This window comes from Symphalangus syndactylus, chromosome 9, assembly GCF_028878055.3.
Source record: "Symphalangus syndactylus isolate Jambi chromosome 9, NHGRI_mSymSyn1-v2.1_pri, whole genome shotgun sequence".
NCBI classification, from domain to species: domain Eukaryota; kingdom Metazoa; phylum Chordata; class Mammalia; order Primates; family Hylobatidae; genus Symphalangus; species Symphalangus syndactylus.
The window spans coordinates 36174583-36191878 of NC_072431.2; the positions used below are offsets into that span (position 1 = coordinate 36174583).

At 34.8% G+C, this 17296-nt stretch overlaps 2 protein-coding genes across 5 annotated transcripts in view; one reads left to right on the forward strand and one right to left on the reverse strand.

Annotated features, from left to right (window-relative positions):
- The window catches only part of SCN2A (sodium voltage-gated channel alpha subunit 2), a 258782-nt gene that overhangs the window by 215393 nt on the left and 26093 nt on the right, over positions 1–17296 (reverse strand). The window lies entirely within an intron of this gene.
- LOC129489412 (sodium channel protein type 3 subunit alpha-like) overlaps positions 1–17296 on the forward strand; it is a 114836-nt gene that overhangs the window by 28375 nt on the left and 69165 nt on the right. For 3 of the 4 annotated variants that reach the window (XM_063609440.1, XM_063609441.1, XM_063609442.1), the window contains exons 4-9: positions 5130–5247; positions 6853–6943; positions 11212–11340; positions 11836–11927; positions 12888–13160; positions 13341–13404. In XM_063609440.1, the coding sequence (XP_063465510.1) occupies positions 5130–5247; positions 6853–6943; positions 11212–11340; positions 11836–11927; positions 12888–13160; positions 13341–13404 (767 nt within the window). Of the gene's footprint in view, positions 1–5129; positions 5248–6852; positions 6944–11211; positions 11341–11835; positions 11928–12019; positions 12112–12887; positions 13161–13340; positions 13405–17296 lie in introns of all 4 variants that reach the window. The other variant, XM_063609439.1, reaches the window with a different exon arrangement.

Here is a 17296-nt window from a genome sequence, read left to right on the forward strand (position 1 = left end):
ACATCACCCTGAAGAAAAAAATGTCAAAATCGGAAGACCAAAAAAAAAGATCTTCCAAATTCTCTCCATCCATACATGATTTAAATTAGTAGTTATGACTGTGCTTTCCTAATGCTAAAATAAATGCATAATTGTATCAGAATTAGCTGGTTTCTATAGTTAAACTAGCTGGGTGATATTTTATAGAAAATAAAAAAAATGGGTGGCACACTCTATACTTTCTAATTGGATATTAAGGCATTTTATAACCACGATTTATACTTTACACTTATAAGCATAAAAATAGCTCTCAATGTAGAAACTAAAGATAAATTAATATCACCATGAGTTGATGACTTATAGATTATGGAAGATATTGAACACCTTTATTAGTCAAAGCACATATAGTTTATAAAATCAGTGATGGCTAAAGGAAATGACAACCATTCAGACATGGAATTAGTCCTGTTGTACTAAATAAGTATTTCTCAAACTTGCACATCCATACAGATTACCTCAAGATCTTTTAATTTGCAGATTCTGAATCCATAGGTCTGGGCTAGGGCCAGAGATCCTGAATTTCTTAGAAACCATCAGGCTGTTACATGGCCACACTTTGAATAGCAAGCTTTAATGTTTTATTTAAAGTCATAAGAGTACATGTAAATAGTTAAACAGAGTCTCCTTTTTCCCCTTTTATAGCTAGTTTCATAAAAGGTGACATTTAACACATTCATGTACTTCTAAAAATAACTTATTTCAACAATTTACTATAGAATTGATAAAGAAAAATTTGAAATTTAGTTATGATGATTACAATAAGTCACCCCCCAAGAAATTGGAAAAAATATTATCTGGTGAAAACTGTTGCTCTGAAGGATATATTTGTAAAGATATCTTTAAGAAAGGAGGCATGATTTACTCTGCTATGATTAAAAGTATTTGCTACTTAAAGAAAGGAAGTGTCCCTAAAAAAGGGAATCAATCAGCCTGGTAGGATTAAGGGGGAAAGAAAAGGAGAACAACAGAGGCAAACGTTAGTATTTTCCAAGGGAGACAGAACTTTAATAGTAGCACTGAAAGCACTTACTTCCCAATGGCCAGGCCACCTCATTGTGGAGGGGCTACACTGAACTACCTAACATATGCTCTTAAACATTCCACATCATTTGATTAGGTCAGCTGGCTTGGGCTCCATATTCAACAAGAAACCTTCTGATTACAATTTGTTTTCCCCTAAATCTGCTTGAAGAAAAGAACGTGCTGGTTACAGCACTACAATTATCTCAGTCCATATGAAAGTAATGTATCTCAGTGTAAATAAATAGATTGGAGGCCAGGCATGATGGCCCACACCTGTAATCCTAGGGCTTCAAGAGGCCAAGGCAGGAGAACTGCTTGAGGTCAGGAGTTTGAGGCTGCAGTGAGCTATGATTGTGCTACTCACTCTAGCCTAGGTGACAGATCAAGGTCCTGTCTAAATAAATAGGTTGGCATTCTTATTTTATATACCAGGTTTTCAAGTTTGGTTAATGTGAGTCTGCCACTAAAAAACAGAATTGTCCTCTGTTGTTGACAAAGTCAATTTTTATTGCCTCCATGGCTGAGAGCCAGACTTAGACCCTGATTTATTCATAGTGGCTGTGAACCATCTTGCGAGACATCTAGACAGTCTTTAGTGTTGGCTGCACTGCTTTCATTTATGTAGTAACCATAAAGATGAAGATTGAGGTGCTATTAAACAAGGAGGTAATTTGTCATTCTTAGCATAGAAGGAGTAAAGTAAGAAGCTAATGGAAGAAGTTTTAGAATTTAAAAATATGTTATGAAGCTGTGTTAATTATATGGAAAAATACAGGTAAAAGGCATTTAAAAACTTTAAAGCATTATGTAACTCTTTACCATCATTAATTTGTGATACATTTTGAATACCTAATTTAATTAAATGAGTAACATCACAGTGTATTTTAATGGCATTTAATTTGGCCAAGGTACTATTAATAATAGCGACAGTGATAATCATAACAAACTTTTCTTGTGCTCATACTGTGTCAAGCACTGCTAAGTTCTTGAACTCACTATTTAGTGAACCAGTGAGGCAGGTCCTATTGTTAGCTTCAGTTTGTAAATGGGGAAGTGAAGCACAGAGAGATAAGGTAACTTGCTCAAGGCCACACTCCTTAAGTGGTGAATCCAGGATCTGAGCCCAGGCATTCAACTCCAGAGCCAGAGCTCTTAACCACTAAGTGAAATTATATACTATGCTTATTAACATAATAAAATAAAAGAGAAAGTTAAAAAATTGGCTGCATCATTTTTTGAGTTCTCTGATTGATGTGGTCCTAATCATTGAGATGTAAATCTTATTCTTGCCACAAAGTAGTAAAACTTTTAGTAAACTTATAAGATGTGCACCTAAGTAACATTCCAGGAAAAAGAAGCAAATAACATTCCAGAGTACAAAATAGCTGGTTTAACATACTTCCAGCTGTAGCAATGATGATCAGTATGATGTCAGTTGCAATATGAAGTATTAATTTTTTAAGTCACATCATTACTTATCATTACTTGGAAACATAACTTTAGAATTGCTACGACTTATCTCTCCCCTATCCATCTGTCATTTTCTCAAGTAATTTTCAGTTTAGGTATATCTCTTCATAACATCAGAGCCCCATAATTTCAAACTTTTTTCTTGCAATTCTTTCACTATACAGGACATTAGTATTTTATTCTGCATTTCTCAGAACTCAGGGTTCTCTTTGTGTCAGGTATTGTTCCTGAGACATAAACTGGGATTGTAGTCTTAAGGCCTGCTCTGTTTTAGAACCTATAAATTCAACGAAGATGCTCTTAGCATGTCAGCTGTAATTCCGCTAGTACTAAGAAGGCCAATCTTGCAGGAGGAGCAAAGGGTTCCATGTTCAAAGGGATAATTTATTGCTGTTCACTCTGTTTTTGGAGATAGTTCAAAATGAAACTCTCTCCTAATGTCGCAAGCAGAAATTGCTTTTTCAGGGAAATTGTTTCAAAAGAGCATGAGTACCTGCACCTTAAATTATGGTGAGCTTTTCCAGGGAAATTGTTTCAAAAGAGCATGAGTACCTGCACCTTAAATTATGGTGAGCTTTTCCAAGTTATGCTGTTGTGTTGTTGAATGTCTAAATGGATCTTGACTGTTCAACTGTAATATTAAATAATCTAATCTTGTGACTCCAAGGCAACCCTTTAATGCCTCTGTGCTTCAAAAACAGTCTTTCCAAGGTCCACTGTCCTTTACACACAGTCCTACTGCTAGTAAAGAATAGTTTGCTTGCTCGCTTCACAAAACTATTCACATTTATAGTGTGCAGTTTCTGGAAAATTGTTAGTTAAGTAATGTTGGCTCTATGGTCTGAAATACAAAAAGGCAATGAACAGAGAAACTGTGTAGTTTCTGAAAAATGGTTAGTTAAATAATGGTTGGCTCAATGGTCTTAAATACAAAGGGATAATGAACAGAAAAACTGTTTGGTTTCTGGAAAATGGTTAGTTAAGTAATGGTTGGCACCATGGTCTTAAATACAAAAGAGCAATGAACAGAGAAATTGTTTTCCCTGCCCTTTATACTGACAATATAAATATTTTTGTATACCTATTCAAACAAAGCACGTTGTCAGCGAACATAAATGTATGGCATATAGCCCCTAGTTAAAGGAGAGAAACATATTATTAAGTAAATGGATATACAGAATAGATGTCTTAAAGGTAAATAGTATCTTTAAGGTAAACCCGCATTTAATTAAAACAAGTGTTTATTTGCAAACCAGGCTATTAAATACTGTGAAAAAAATGGAGAAAAAGTAGATTACAAGCTCTTTATGCTCAATGGTTTATAACAATTTCTAACCTAGTTCTCACTGGAATGAACATTATGTGTAAACTGCTACTTGACTATAATTACAAGCAACATGTAAAAGAGTACAAATTAATATACTAAGACTTACTGGTAAAGAGAAACAATTAGGGAGTGATCAGGAGGTAGTGTGATTTATTCGGAAGGACATGATTAAGGAGGTGATTGATAGCTGAGAAAATTCCCAGAGAGAAGAGATTTTCAACCTTGATTGCATATTGGAATCGCCTCAGGAAATTTTTTTTAAATACCCAAGTCTGTGCCCATCCCTCAGAAATTTTCATTCAATTGGCAATTTTAAGATCTCTACAGGACAGCATAATATTCAGGCAGGATTAAGAACCTCTGACATAATAGGGGGTCACTGTAGGTGGAACTATATTGTAACGTGTTATAGAGACGTTTCCCTGAAATGAAGGGAGTTTTCATTAAATGACCTTTCAGTTGCCACCTTCTTCTAGGAGTCTATGACACTCATATTCAGAGTCACAGGGAGAGTTTGACTGGTTATGAGTGAGGTTGACAACTGAATTGAATTGGCCATAGCAAAGATGACTCTAGTGGGAATAAAATAAAAGATGATTCTATAGGAACATGGTAAGTAATCACTTGTAGCATAGCTAATGCTAAGTGGATGATTGTAGCTTTCAGATCATAGAATTTTAATTGGGGAATGCCCTTTGAAATGGTGTATTTCAGACTAAATTTCAATGCATCCATCCCTCTTCAGTATTAGCTGAGAAGTTGATCCCTTCTCACACATCTATAGTCAGCAAAACCAGGTTATTCAACCGTTTGAACATTTTAAATCTACAGGGACAATCAGAAGCCATCATAAACTTTGAAGTTAAAAGATTTGATGTGATTAAAATACTTATAAAAGATTATTTTAGTAGCAATGTGTACAGAGTAATCTGAAAAGTTACCAAAGCTGAAGACAGATGGTAAGCTTTAAATAGAATTGGAATCTGTAAAGCTACATTACAATTCCGTAAAAAAATTTGTGTAGAATTGTCAGTTTGTATCAGCAAGTTGGAACCTTAGAGATAGATTAGGTAATAGTAAATAGTATCTTTATTTGTAACTATATGTTAATTTAAACATCTAACGTGTTTGTAGTTATGATATATCAACTGGTTTAAACAAACAAGTTTGAACAAACAAATTCTATTTTTTAAAAAGGTCTTCATGTATGTAAGCTCTTTAAACAAGCCCATGTCTAATTTAGTAATTTTTCTCGTATTTTCTTTTTCAGACTTTTATAGTAATGAATAAAGGAAAGGCAATTTTCCGATTCAGTGCCACCTCTGCCTTGTATATTTTAACCCCACTAAACCCTGTTAGGAAAATTGCTATCAAGATTTTAGTACATTCATATCCTTTTAATGTGAATTGCCTAAATGCTATTTCTAACGGTTGATTTTAAAGAAAATGTCATTTATGTTTTCAAGTATTAGTAAAATTTCTTTGAGATTAATGGTAACATTGTTAGTTTAATTCATTTGTTTGCATTGGTTTTCCACTATTTATAACAAGAGTATTATAGAATGACTACACCATTATAGAAGAAAATATGTAACCAACCATGATAATGAATGTGTAAAAGAAATATATAGTAGGAAAAAGAGCAAATCTCCTTACACCTTTATCAGCTTCAATGAGATCATATATAACCTTTGCTAAAGATTAGATTATGGTTAGTATTACTGTTTGCATTTCCAAGTGCTCAAACTTTTATGCCTTAATTGTTTCTGTATCTTCAGCGCCTGGATTTATCCTTCTTTGTGTCCTTCCTTCCTTCTTTCTGTCCTTCCTGCCTTCTTCCCTTCCTTCATTCTTCCTTTTTCCCTTCCGTCTTATTCCCTTCTTTTTTTCAGTAAATATTTATTAAACTCCTACTATGTGCTCATGTACCTGGTTGAGAATATATATCAAAAAGTCAAACTTAAAATTATTTACTAGGTTAGTCAAAAAGCATATGTAAAAGGGCAAAATATGTTTGGATTTCAAGAAAATTCTCAAGTAATGATAAAATAGAATGGTGATTTTCTGAGGCAGTATTCAAGAATGGGAATTTTGTATGCGCAGATTCAAAGCAGGCTTCTATATAAACTGAAAGACTGATTCACCTAGAGACAGGGCAAATGAAACTGACAACCTTTTGAGGTATAAATTCTTCCATTCTATGGCTTGATGTTGGAAAGTATTTATATTCTAAAATAAAATATTTATCTCAAAATAATCATAAACTTTCTTACAGGGAAGTCTAGACTTAGATCCCAAGAGAACGTACTACAGCTAATTCTCAGAAGAGCATCAAAATAGTGCTAGCTGTTTAGGTATAATGTGGACTAGATACAAGAGTATAGCCAGATGGTCTGTTGGGGTCCCCCACAATCTAAAGTGTAAATAAAAAGCTAGAAAATAACATTACCTTATCAGCACAAAATTGGATCTCCCTCTTTTATGCTATAAATTGTAAAGGAGTAAGTTACATCACTACAAACCTACTATTTATGATAGAATTCTCAATCAATGTAATCTTTGATTATACTGGGCTCTACATTCTCACACTGTTTACATTGCATTCGTTAACGTTTTATAAGTCAGTGGGGAGGAATATATCTGAAGTACACCTTTTACACTTATGGCATACTATAAACTTACTAAGGGATGGTGAGTTCTTCTTCCAGGGCAATTTCACATGACTGATTGGAATGCAAAATAACTTGCATCTGCTTCAAATAGAGATCATTTTTTCTATTAAATTCAGTTTTGTGAGTATATGGTATAAAATGAAAAAAAGAGTGCACCAAGGCCATATCACAGGCTTTGAAGTTTCTTATCATTTTATCATTGTTTTAAAACAAATAATATTAATTTCACAGTTTTTGCATCGATAAACTTTTTTGTGTGTTTTGGATCATTTATAAATGGCCATGGTAACCTACTAACATTTATTCCTTAACTATAATCTACTTTATTCAGCATGCTTATCATGTGCACTATTTTGACCAACTGTGTATTTATGACCTTGAGCAACCCTCCTGACTGGACAAAGAATGTAGAGTAAGTAGGAATAACTTCTGGGGGTGAGAAATGCACACTCAAATTCTCTAGCAATCTCCTTGTGGGTATAGTCTGACTTATGGTTTCCACTTCTGTCTAAGAAAAAGTTATTTTCATAATATGAAAGAAGATAAGGGAAGTTCTTTGGGGGAGCTATTCTTCTATGAGGTAAGTATTTTTCCAACAAACTCATGACAATATCTGTTAAAGAAAGATTATAAATTAGTATACACTTTCTAGTAAACTAAACCAATCATCTAGCCTAAAATTAAGTCTCAATTATGGTTAATCATTTGAGATGAAACACAATGATCATTTGAGTAATTTGATGAATTAAATTATTTTATTCTAGTATATAGTTATTATTGTTATATTCGAATAGAATAGATTTCGGTTTTTAGCTCTAAATTAAGTAGATGTCTTAATTACACATCTAAGATGTCTAAGTTATATTTAGATATGTAAGTTTTTTATACACAATATGTGTGCTGAAACAGCCTAGATGTGTTCCCTAAAAGAAATAAAATGTCTTCCATAAAACTGTGTTCATAAAATAACAGGGCTTAGGGGAAACATGATTGGGGGAGACTAAAACTTATGGAACTTTGTAACTACAATACAACATAGAAACAATAATAATCCCAATAAAAAGACACTTGCCAAGTTGATTCTTTTCTAATGTTTGTACCTAAAATCATAGCCATTGAGTTCTTTGTGGCCTCAGATCCCGGGCCTCATCCTTTCTCCTTTGAAATGGAGACTGGGGATATTTGTATGATTTCATCAAAATAAAATGCTTCATTCTGTATTTTAATACATGGAGAAAGGTCTAAGCACATTAGTTGTTCAGGATGTTAAACCAGGCCCTTGTTGCACTAAAAGAAAACACTTCTGTGGATGTTGTGTATTAGCATCAAGATCTTTTTATTATTATTATTGCAAGGGATTTTCCATTTAAGTGTGAGAAAAAATGCCCTTCATTGTTTCAAAACATCAATATGCTGGGGAAAATCGTGCATGAACTAACACAATTACTGCATCGTAACAACGTTATTTCATTTTCTTATTTTTCAGTCACATATGAGGTTATTTGCACCAAAGAAACATACTTTTTAGTGAAACAAAGTGGTTAGATTATATAGGCTATTTATATATAACAGAATACAGTAATCAGGTATCTGACTGGCTAAGTAAAAAATGTAATATGCTCTTTTTATTGTTATATTTTTAAAAGTAATGTACAATAGGAGATAAGATAGTATAACAAATACTGCCACTTTTAGTTCTGTTTTTATGGATTTCTCTGAGGATTTACTGTACCACTCTAAGCCATTATTTGTCAATAATTTAACATGTTATTTTTTTAAAAAAAAGTAGCTTGAAAATGCTCCCTAGAAATTATTGTAATAGAGAATCCATCTCCCATATTGAGGAAAGCCATTTAACTTAGTATTCTTATTTACGAGACACGATTTTGGAGTTAACAAAGTGGACATTCCTATGTAAGACTATTCTGTATGTGCTTTTTCCAGCAGAAATTATTGAAGCATTTAAACATGTATCAATTTCATTTATTTGTATAACATTATTAAAAAATAGTTAAAGAAGGCAGTTGGAGTTTGTGACCAGCCTGGCCAACATGGTGAAACCCCATCTCTACTAAAAATACAAAATATGAGCCAGGCGTGGTGGCACGCACCTGTAGTCCCAGCTACTCAGGAAGCTGAGACAGGAGAATCGCTTGAACACAGGAGGTGGAGGTTGCAGTGAGCCAAGATCACACCACTGCACTCCAGCCTGGATGACAGAGTGAGACTCTGTTTTAAAAAAAAAAAAAAAAAAAAAAAAAAAGGCAATTGAATATATACGCATCTCTTTCTAAAGAAACAGTAACAACTTAGAGATGATTATACCCGTTATGAAGGCAGCCTTAGCTTTAGAAAGTTTTTGATTTGCATCATTCAGCTGGAAAACTTTGCATGGGTTTTCTGATCAATTATCTTCAGTAGCTTAAAAGCAAGCCAGCAGGAAAACAGCAAAGTAGTAGCGGTTATTACCCCAAACCCTGGGTTCAGTGAAAGAGAAGATAACTTAGTTCTGAGATGAAAACTGAAGTCTCTGATATTTGAAACAGTCGCTGTACAAAGATGTGGCATACACAAAATGACTTGAGAACCATATTATATAGTGAGGGGAGTGTTACATAAGGCAAGGCACTTCTGTAGACTGCATTTTATTTAATTTTATTTATACTGCATTTTATTTAAACCAATATATCTAAAATATGAAAATTCAACAATTAAGATTAGCCAAATTTCAAGGTTTTAAAACACCAAAGTTACAGGAACATAGACAGAATTGTTCCTGTGACATAGACAGAATTGACGGCTTGATTACGAGCCTAGTGTGGGCATAGCCAAGAAAGATAAAGGTCCCCTGACTCCCACTTACCTGCCCAACCTAGTTACTAATAAGCATTTTTGAATACCTATTCTGTGTAGAGCTCTGTCTCAGTAGGCTCTAGGACTCTCTTCCATGGACAGCCATGAACACTTCCCATACATTCCAAATGTACCCACATATTTTCTTAATTTCCCCAAATCAAGAATGAAAGTAGGGACTTTAATCTTATTCCCAGTAACTCTATAGATAACACAGAATTGCCTCAGCATAAACCACAGGGCACTAACCACTAATATATTAAACAGAACATACATGTGTGGTGTTTCTAGGCCTTTAAAAGGCCAGCTATCTCTACAAACAGAAATATCATGGTGATTATGTGTGTCACACAACGATCCAAACTACAACACAGTAAACATAAGCTTGGTATTGTAAAATATATCTCTTCCTAATAGTCAGCTACTTCATAATAAGTGAAGATAGGAATTATTACTTATGAGTTCAACTGAATTGTTGGGGGAGAAAAGGAAGGGAAGTGCTTAAGAAAACTAGACTTGAAGATATCTGCATAAATTATCCTTGATGTCTTTGTTCCCTCATATGAAAGAAACTTGTGCAAAAAACATTTCAAAAATAATGATCCTAACATTTTCCATATATAAATACTGGTAGGCTGGAAAATCTAATGAATTTAATATGAGTAAATCAAATCTTTGTGGCTTGGGTGAAGTGTTCTGAAAAATAAACTTAAATTGTGCTTTTAAAGAACACAATGTTGAAAAACAAGTACTCTCAGCTATTTTGGGAAAAAAATGAAAACAGCAATAACTTATATTGTCAAGACTCAAAGAAAAGAGAGCTAGAAATACATGACATTAAACAGCAAATAGAAAAGTCTTCCACCATTTTGGAGGCTGAAAATTGAATTTAAGCAAAGTTTGAATGATTTAGCCCAATTGCATAGAGATAGTAGCTGATGCAAGGTTAGATTTAAGAACTTTGTTTATCTGTGTATTTTGGTATTTGCACAAACACACACATATAAAATACTAGTGAACTGGAACATTTCATGTGATAATATATATACACACACACATACATATATCTATACAGCACACTCATGCACACACACACACACACAGGGTGGGAAGGAGGAGGGCAGGGAGAGAGAAAGAAGAGAGAGAAATGAGGGCAGTTTATAACTCTACATGATTCTTAAAAATTTTAAAAAAAAGAAGTATATTTTCTATGGTAGACATGTAAACTAGCTCTCAAAATGAGTCTACTTATTAAGAAATTTGAATAAAATATATTATTATTTAAGTAAATGAATCCAAGCTATGTTGCCTCTAAAGTTGTACTGTCCAATGAGGATGCCACTAGCCACATATGGCTATGGAACCTTGAAATTTGGCTAATATTAATTGTTGAATTTTCATATTTTAGATATATTGGTTTAAATAAAATGCAGTATAAAAAATAAGTTGACTTGCTTCTTCTCATCTTTTCACTTGCTACTAGGAATTTGAAAATTACATTTGTGGCTTACATTACATTTCTATCAGATACTGCTGCACTAGAAGGTCAAACTAGATGATTATCCATAAGATATATGAAACTATTATTCTAAAACCCAAATAGTTAAACAAGATTAGATTCCTAGAGAATATATTTTCTCTTCAGTTTAACTCTTTACTCAGGCTTGTAAGACTAATTAAATGAATAGATTATTTGGTAAATAGAAGTAAGGAACAATATTTTAATGAATTGAAAAACCACAAAAGGATAGGATTTGCTATGATTGAAAACATTTATTTTAACAGTTCAAGCAAAATTGTTAATTTTGGCTTGGATGTTTTTCCTAGGTACACATTCACTGGAATCTATACCTTTGAGTCACTTATAAAAATCTTGGCAAGAGGGTTTTGCTTAGAAGATTTTACGTTTCTTCGTGATCCATGGAACTGGCTGGATTTCAGTGTCATTGTGATGGCGTGAGTAATTTTGAAAATTTGATAGATGCAAAGGAATGAAAATAGTCATAGTACAAACAAGGTCTTTGTGTCATATATTAAATGTATAGCTTTCTTGTTAGTCAAGTTAACCATGGATTGTGTATTTTAAGAATAATATTAGAATACATATTGCAATGTAAATATATCCAGTAAATGATCAATAAATGGAATTATCTTCATGTCATATAGTCTTTCTCTTCATCAAAATGAAGTTATTCATTGACTACAATTTAATAGCAACAACTGTACTTGGATTAGTTTTGCAAACAAATGTGTTCGTATTAGTGAAAATTACATTGAAATAAAGCAACACAATTTTGTTTCTTAAAAGCATCCTTTAGCATATGGCAGCCTGAGGTCTATAGCAATTCCATTTGTTAAACTCACAGGGCTCTATGTGCCAAACCCAGCATTAAGTCCTTATTTAGTATAAACTTTGCCAAAACTATCAGTAACTCTGATTTAATTCTGCAGGTATGTAACAGAATTTGTAAGCCTAGGCAATGTTTCAGCCCTTCGAACTTTCAGAGTCTTGAGAGCTCTGAAAACTATTTCTGTAATTCCAGGTAAGAAGAAACTGGTGTAAGGTCGTAGGCCCCTTATATCTCCAACTTTTCTTGTGTGTTATTGTGTTTGTGTGTGAACTCCCCTATTACAGATATGTGACAGAGTTTGTGGACCTGGGCAATGTCTCAGCGTTGAGAACATTCAGAGTTCTCCGAGCACTGAAAACAATTTCAGTCATTCCAGGTGAGAGCTAGGTTAAACACCGAGGCTGACTTTAATTATTGAGTTTGAAATCAATTTATATGACTTATAGCATTAGCCTTGTTGCTTATTATTACAGTTCATCCTATTTAATAATGCCAAATGATGTTTCCATGTCAGTTTAGCTCATAAAATTTTATAAATTACATGCGTATTTATAAAGTCAGCCTTTGAGTTTAACAAAAAATTGCATGAGACATCTTCAAAAAATGCTAATTTTGGCCTCTTGCGCTCTCTCTTTTTCACTACCATGGCTTTACTAACTGATTTGGATTTTACCATTCACTGCAGATGAAGTTCAAAAATGGATCTCCTTTTACAAAGGAGAAAATATGATTGTTGAAGTGTATGCATATGGCATGAGACTTACATTATCTTAAAATTCTTTTCTCCTCTAAATTACTACTGCTTGGAGGCTAGAGCAAAGAATGGATTGGTGGAAAATAGCTGCATGAAACACAAAATCTGAAATGAAAAATAACTCCAGGTTTTTTCGTATGTTTGTTCAGCATGTAAAACCACACAAACAAAACTTCCTGACTAGATATTTAAACCTTCATATTGAATTTCCAGCAAGCACACTGTTCATGTATAAAATCTGCTGTTCATCTATTTCCCAAATCATCAGGCTATCCATACAGCTTTGGTGTCTAAATAGTCAAGCAATCATTTACGGGAGAAAGAGAATGTGTGTGACTATTAAGAAATCATGGTTTCTGGCACTCTTCCTCAGGTAACCTATAGTTCTCTCTCTGCAGGTTTAAAGACCATTGTGGGGGCCCTGATCCAGTCAGTGAAGAAGCTTTCTGACGTGATGATACTGACTGTGTTCTGTCTGAGCGTGTTTGCTCTCATTGGGCTGCAGCTGTTCATGGGCAATCTGAGGAATAAATGTTTGCAGTGGCCCCCAAGCGATTCTGCTTTTGAAACCAACACCACTTCCTACTTTAATGGCACAATGGATTCAAATGGGACATTTGCTAATGTAACAATGAGCACATTTAACTGGAAGGATTACATTGGAGATGACAGTAAGAAGTATTACCACATTATGTTAACCTTAGTGTTGCTGAATGAATTTTCAACTATAAATAGTTGAGACTGTGGGTGTACAGCCACCTTTGTAAATAACTGAAATAGTCAAACTCTGATTTATTACTAATGTGAATAGGATTAATATGAAGTAAAATGTGTTTTTTTTGTATTAACAGGTCACTTTTATGTTTTGGATGGGCAAAAAGACCCTTTACTCTGTGGAAATGGCTCAGATGCAGGGTAAGAAACATAATATATTTTTTAAGATATAGAACTCTTTGCGAAAAGAAAAAGTAGGTGGAAAACATCTACATGGTTATATGTGTAGCCTTACCATGTATGCAATAAAGAGTGGTGCTGCTCCCCTAGGAAGTGCCTTGTCTGCCTTACTGGATTGCCACTGGTCCTAAACTCACAGCCATTAAAAATCATCCCTTTGTGAAGACCTTTCCCCAGAATTTCACAGTTAAGATGTTCTTAAATTGATGCTCCAATGTGTGAAGGCCCAGAGTCTGTCTTTGCTGTATGTCCATCAGAGCTGTTAGGAAACACAGGAACACAAGATGGGCCCCTTTTTATTGGTGTACATATGTATCAATGGGATGAGTTTTGTTGTGACTGGAAAAGATCCAGACTATAATGTGGTCTTCAGGGTGGAAGCACACTTGGGGAAGTGCTTTGAAATATTTAAGTATTCTTGAAAGAGCATGAATTTCTGTATACAAAGAAGCCAAGGGTGCATGTGTGCCAAAGGCATGTCCAAGTTTCAGTTGACATAATGAATAGTTCTTTTAGGCCACATGTTACAATAAAAGATGCCATAATATCTTAGTCATGCTGTTATTCTCTAACCCTTAAATATTTTCCTAAGAGTATTGTAAGTTAATTTTAAATCAAAATAGGGAATTTTTTAAGAGCCGAGAGATAGCAATAGTAAGTGACTCTTAGGACGTGGAACTTAAATATATTTTGAGTCATCCCTTAAAAAGGGAAACTGGTGTAGCCATAAAAATCTAAGAGAGTTAATGAAAATGTATACTAGTCATATAAATAGAGCTTTGGGGGATTTTTTTTCCTGACAGTTTTCCTAGCCTTATTATGAATGCAGTGGGTAAGAGCATAGGTTCTAGAGTTCATGTATACCTGGGTTCAAATCCTAACTTCACCATTTGTAAGCTCTTTGACCATGGAAAAGTGTCCTAAGCTCTCTGTACCTTAGTTTACTCATCATTAAAATGGAGAGAGTAATATTCTGTCCCTTTAATAGTTGTGATGATTAATTATTTAATACACATAAAGTATTTGAACTATCACATGGACAGTTGTAAGAATTTATTGTATGTACCAGCCTAAGCAACAAAGCAAGACCTTACCTCTACAAAAAAAAAAAAGGAAAAGAAGAAGAAAAAAAGAAAAACCTACCCAGGCATTGTGATGCACATGTGTAGTCCTAACTTCTCCGGGGGCTAAAGTAGGAGGATTGCTTGAGCCCAGGAATTCCAAGCCACAGAGAGCTATGATCACACCACTGCACTCCAGCCTACGCGACAGGCTGTCTCTGAAAAATGGCTGTGAGCAGTGGCTCACACCTGTAATCCCAGCACTTTGGGAGGCAGAGGCAGGGGGATTACTTGAGGCCAGGAGATCTAGACCAGCCTGGCCAACATGGCAAAACCCTATCTCTACTACAAAATACAAAAATTAGCTGGGTGTGGTGGTGCACACCTGTAATCTCAGCTACTCTGGAAGCTGAGGCACAATAATCTCTTAAACGTGAAAGATGGAGGTAGCAGTGAGCTGAGATGGCACCACTACACTCCGGCCTGGATGACAAAGCGAGACCCTGTCTCAAAAAAAATTTTTTAATAAATTGAAAAAAAACACACCCTCTAAAGAAAAGAAAATAATTTATTGCCTATTAACTATTATTTATTATGATGATTAACATAAAAGCCCAGATAAAATTTTGGATAAATTTGGTTAATACATACTTTATTCCTATTAAACCATAATAATCTATTCCCTTTAATGAATTCCTATTATGGCTTAAGTAATTTACATCAGCAGTCCCCAGCCTTTTTGGCACCAGCGACTGTTTTGTGGAAGATAATTTTTCCACCAACCAAGGGTGGTGGTGGGAAATGATTTCAGGATGATTCAAGCGCGTTACATTTATTGTGTACTTTATTTCTATTATTAGTATACTGTAATATATAATGAAATAATTGTACAACTCACCATAATGTAGAATCAGTGGGAGAGTGATCTCAAATGATTCACCTGCTTCGGCCTCCCAAAGTGCTAGGGATTACAGGCATGAGCCACTGCACCTGGCCGTTGGTGATGAGGTTTTTTTTGTTTTGTTTTTTCGGTTTTTTTTTGAGACGGAGTCTCGCTCTGTCGCACAGGCTGGAGTACAGTGGCGCGATCTAGGCTCACTGCAAGCTCCGCCTCCCGGGTTCAAGTTATTCTCCTGCCTCAGCCTTCCGAGTAGCTGGGATCACAGGCCCCCGCCACCACGCCCGGCTAATTTTTTGTATTCTTAGTAGAGACCGGGTTTCACGATGTTAGCCAGGACGGTTTCAATCTCCTGACCTCGTGATCCACCTGCCTCGGCCTCCCAAAGTGCTGAGATTACAGGCGTGAGCCAGGTGATGAGTTTTAAATACAAAACCATTTTGTATTTAAGTGGCACATTCCATTAAAGAAATAAATGATTTGTATTTTATTAAAATTAAAAGTCACTGTTTTACAAAGATATTCTTAAGAGAATGAAAAGACAAATCAGCAACTGGGAGATAATATTTGCAAAGCACATATCTGATTTTAAAAAAAAAAAAAACCGACTGGGGCCAGGTGCCGTAGCTCATTCCTGTAATCCAGCACTTTGGGAAGCTGAGAGGGGAAGATCATTTGAGCCCAAGAGTTTGAGACTGGCCTGGGCAGCATAGGGAGACATTGTTTCTACAAAAAATAAAAATAAAAAAATTAGCCAGGCATGGTGTAGTGTACCTGTGGTACCAGCTACTCAGGAGGCTGAGGCAGAAGGATTACTTGAGCCTGGGAGGTCGAGGCTGCAGTGAGCCATGATCAGACCACTGCACTATAGCCTGGGCAACAGAATTATATCCTGTCTCAAAACAAAACAAAACAAAACAACAAACCACTGTCCGGAATATCTAAAGAACTCTTAAAACTCAGCAACAAGAAAACAAATGACCCAATTTAAAACTGGCAAAAGATCTGAACAGATACCCCACACGAGTATATAGTACAGGTGGCTATTAAGGAAGTAAAAAGGCACTCAACATTATTTGTCATTAAGGAATTGCAAACTAAAATAACAATGAGTTACCAGTGTACATCTGTTAGAATGACTGAAAAATGTATCTGGCAATACCAGCGTCTTATGAGGATGCAGAATAACAGAAACTCTTGCTTGCAAAACTAGACGACCGCCTTGGAAGACAGTTTGGCAGTTTCTTACAAAATAAACATAGTCTTACCATATGATCCAACAACTGCACTTCTAGGTATTTAGCTGATCAATTTGAAAACTTATGTCTTCACAAAAAACCTGCATGTGAATATTTGTAGCAGCTGTATTCATAATGACCCCAAACTGGAAGTAACCAAGATGCCCTTCAATGACTCCAAACTGGAAGCAACCAAGATGTCCTTCAATAGTTGTATAGATAAATAAATTGTTATGCCCATACAATAAAATATTATTTAGTGATTAAAAAGAAATGAGCTATCAAGATACAAACAGCTATTAATGAATATTAAATGCATATTTCTAAGTGAGAAAAAGCCAACCTCAAAAAGCCACATACTGTATGATTTCAATTACCTGACATTCTAGAAAACACAAAACAATAGAGATGATAAGAAAATAGTGTTTGCCAGGGGTTCATGGTGAGGGACTATCTAGGTAAAGCAAAGGGGATTTTTTTTTTAGGGTGAGAACCTGTTCTCTAAGATTCTATAATGGTGAATATGAAACTTAAATGCATTTGTTAAAACTCATAGACCTTTATAACACAAAGAGTGAATCTTAATATATACAAATTTAAAAAAATCTTTTGTGAGGTTTGGGGATCCCAGGAAGAAATGGAGTATGTGACAAAAA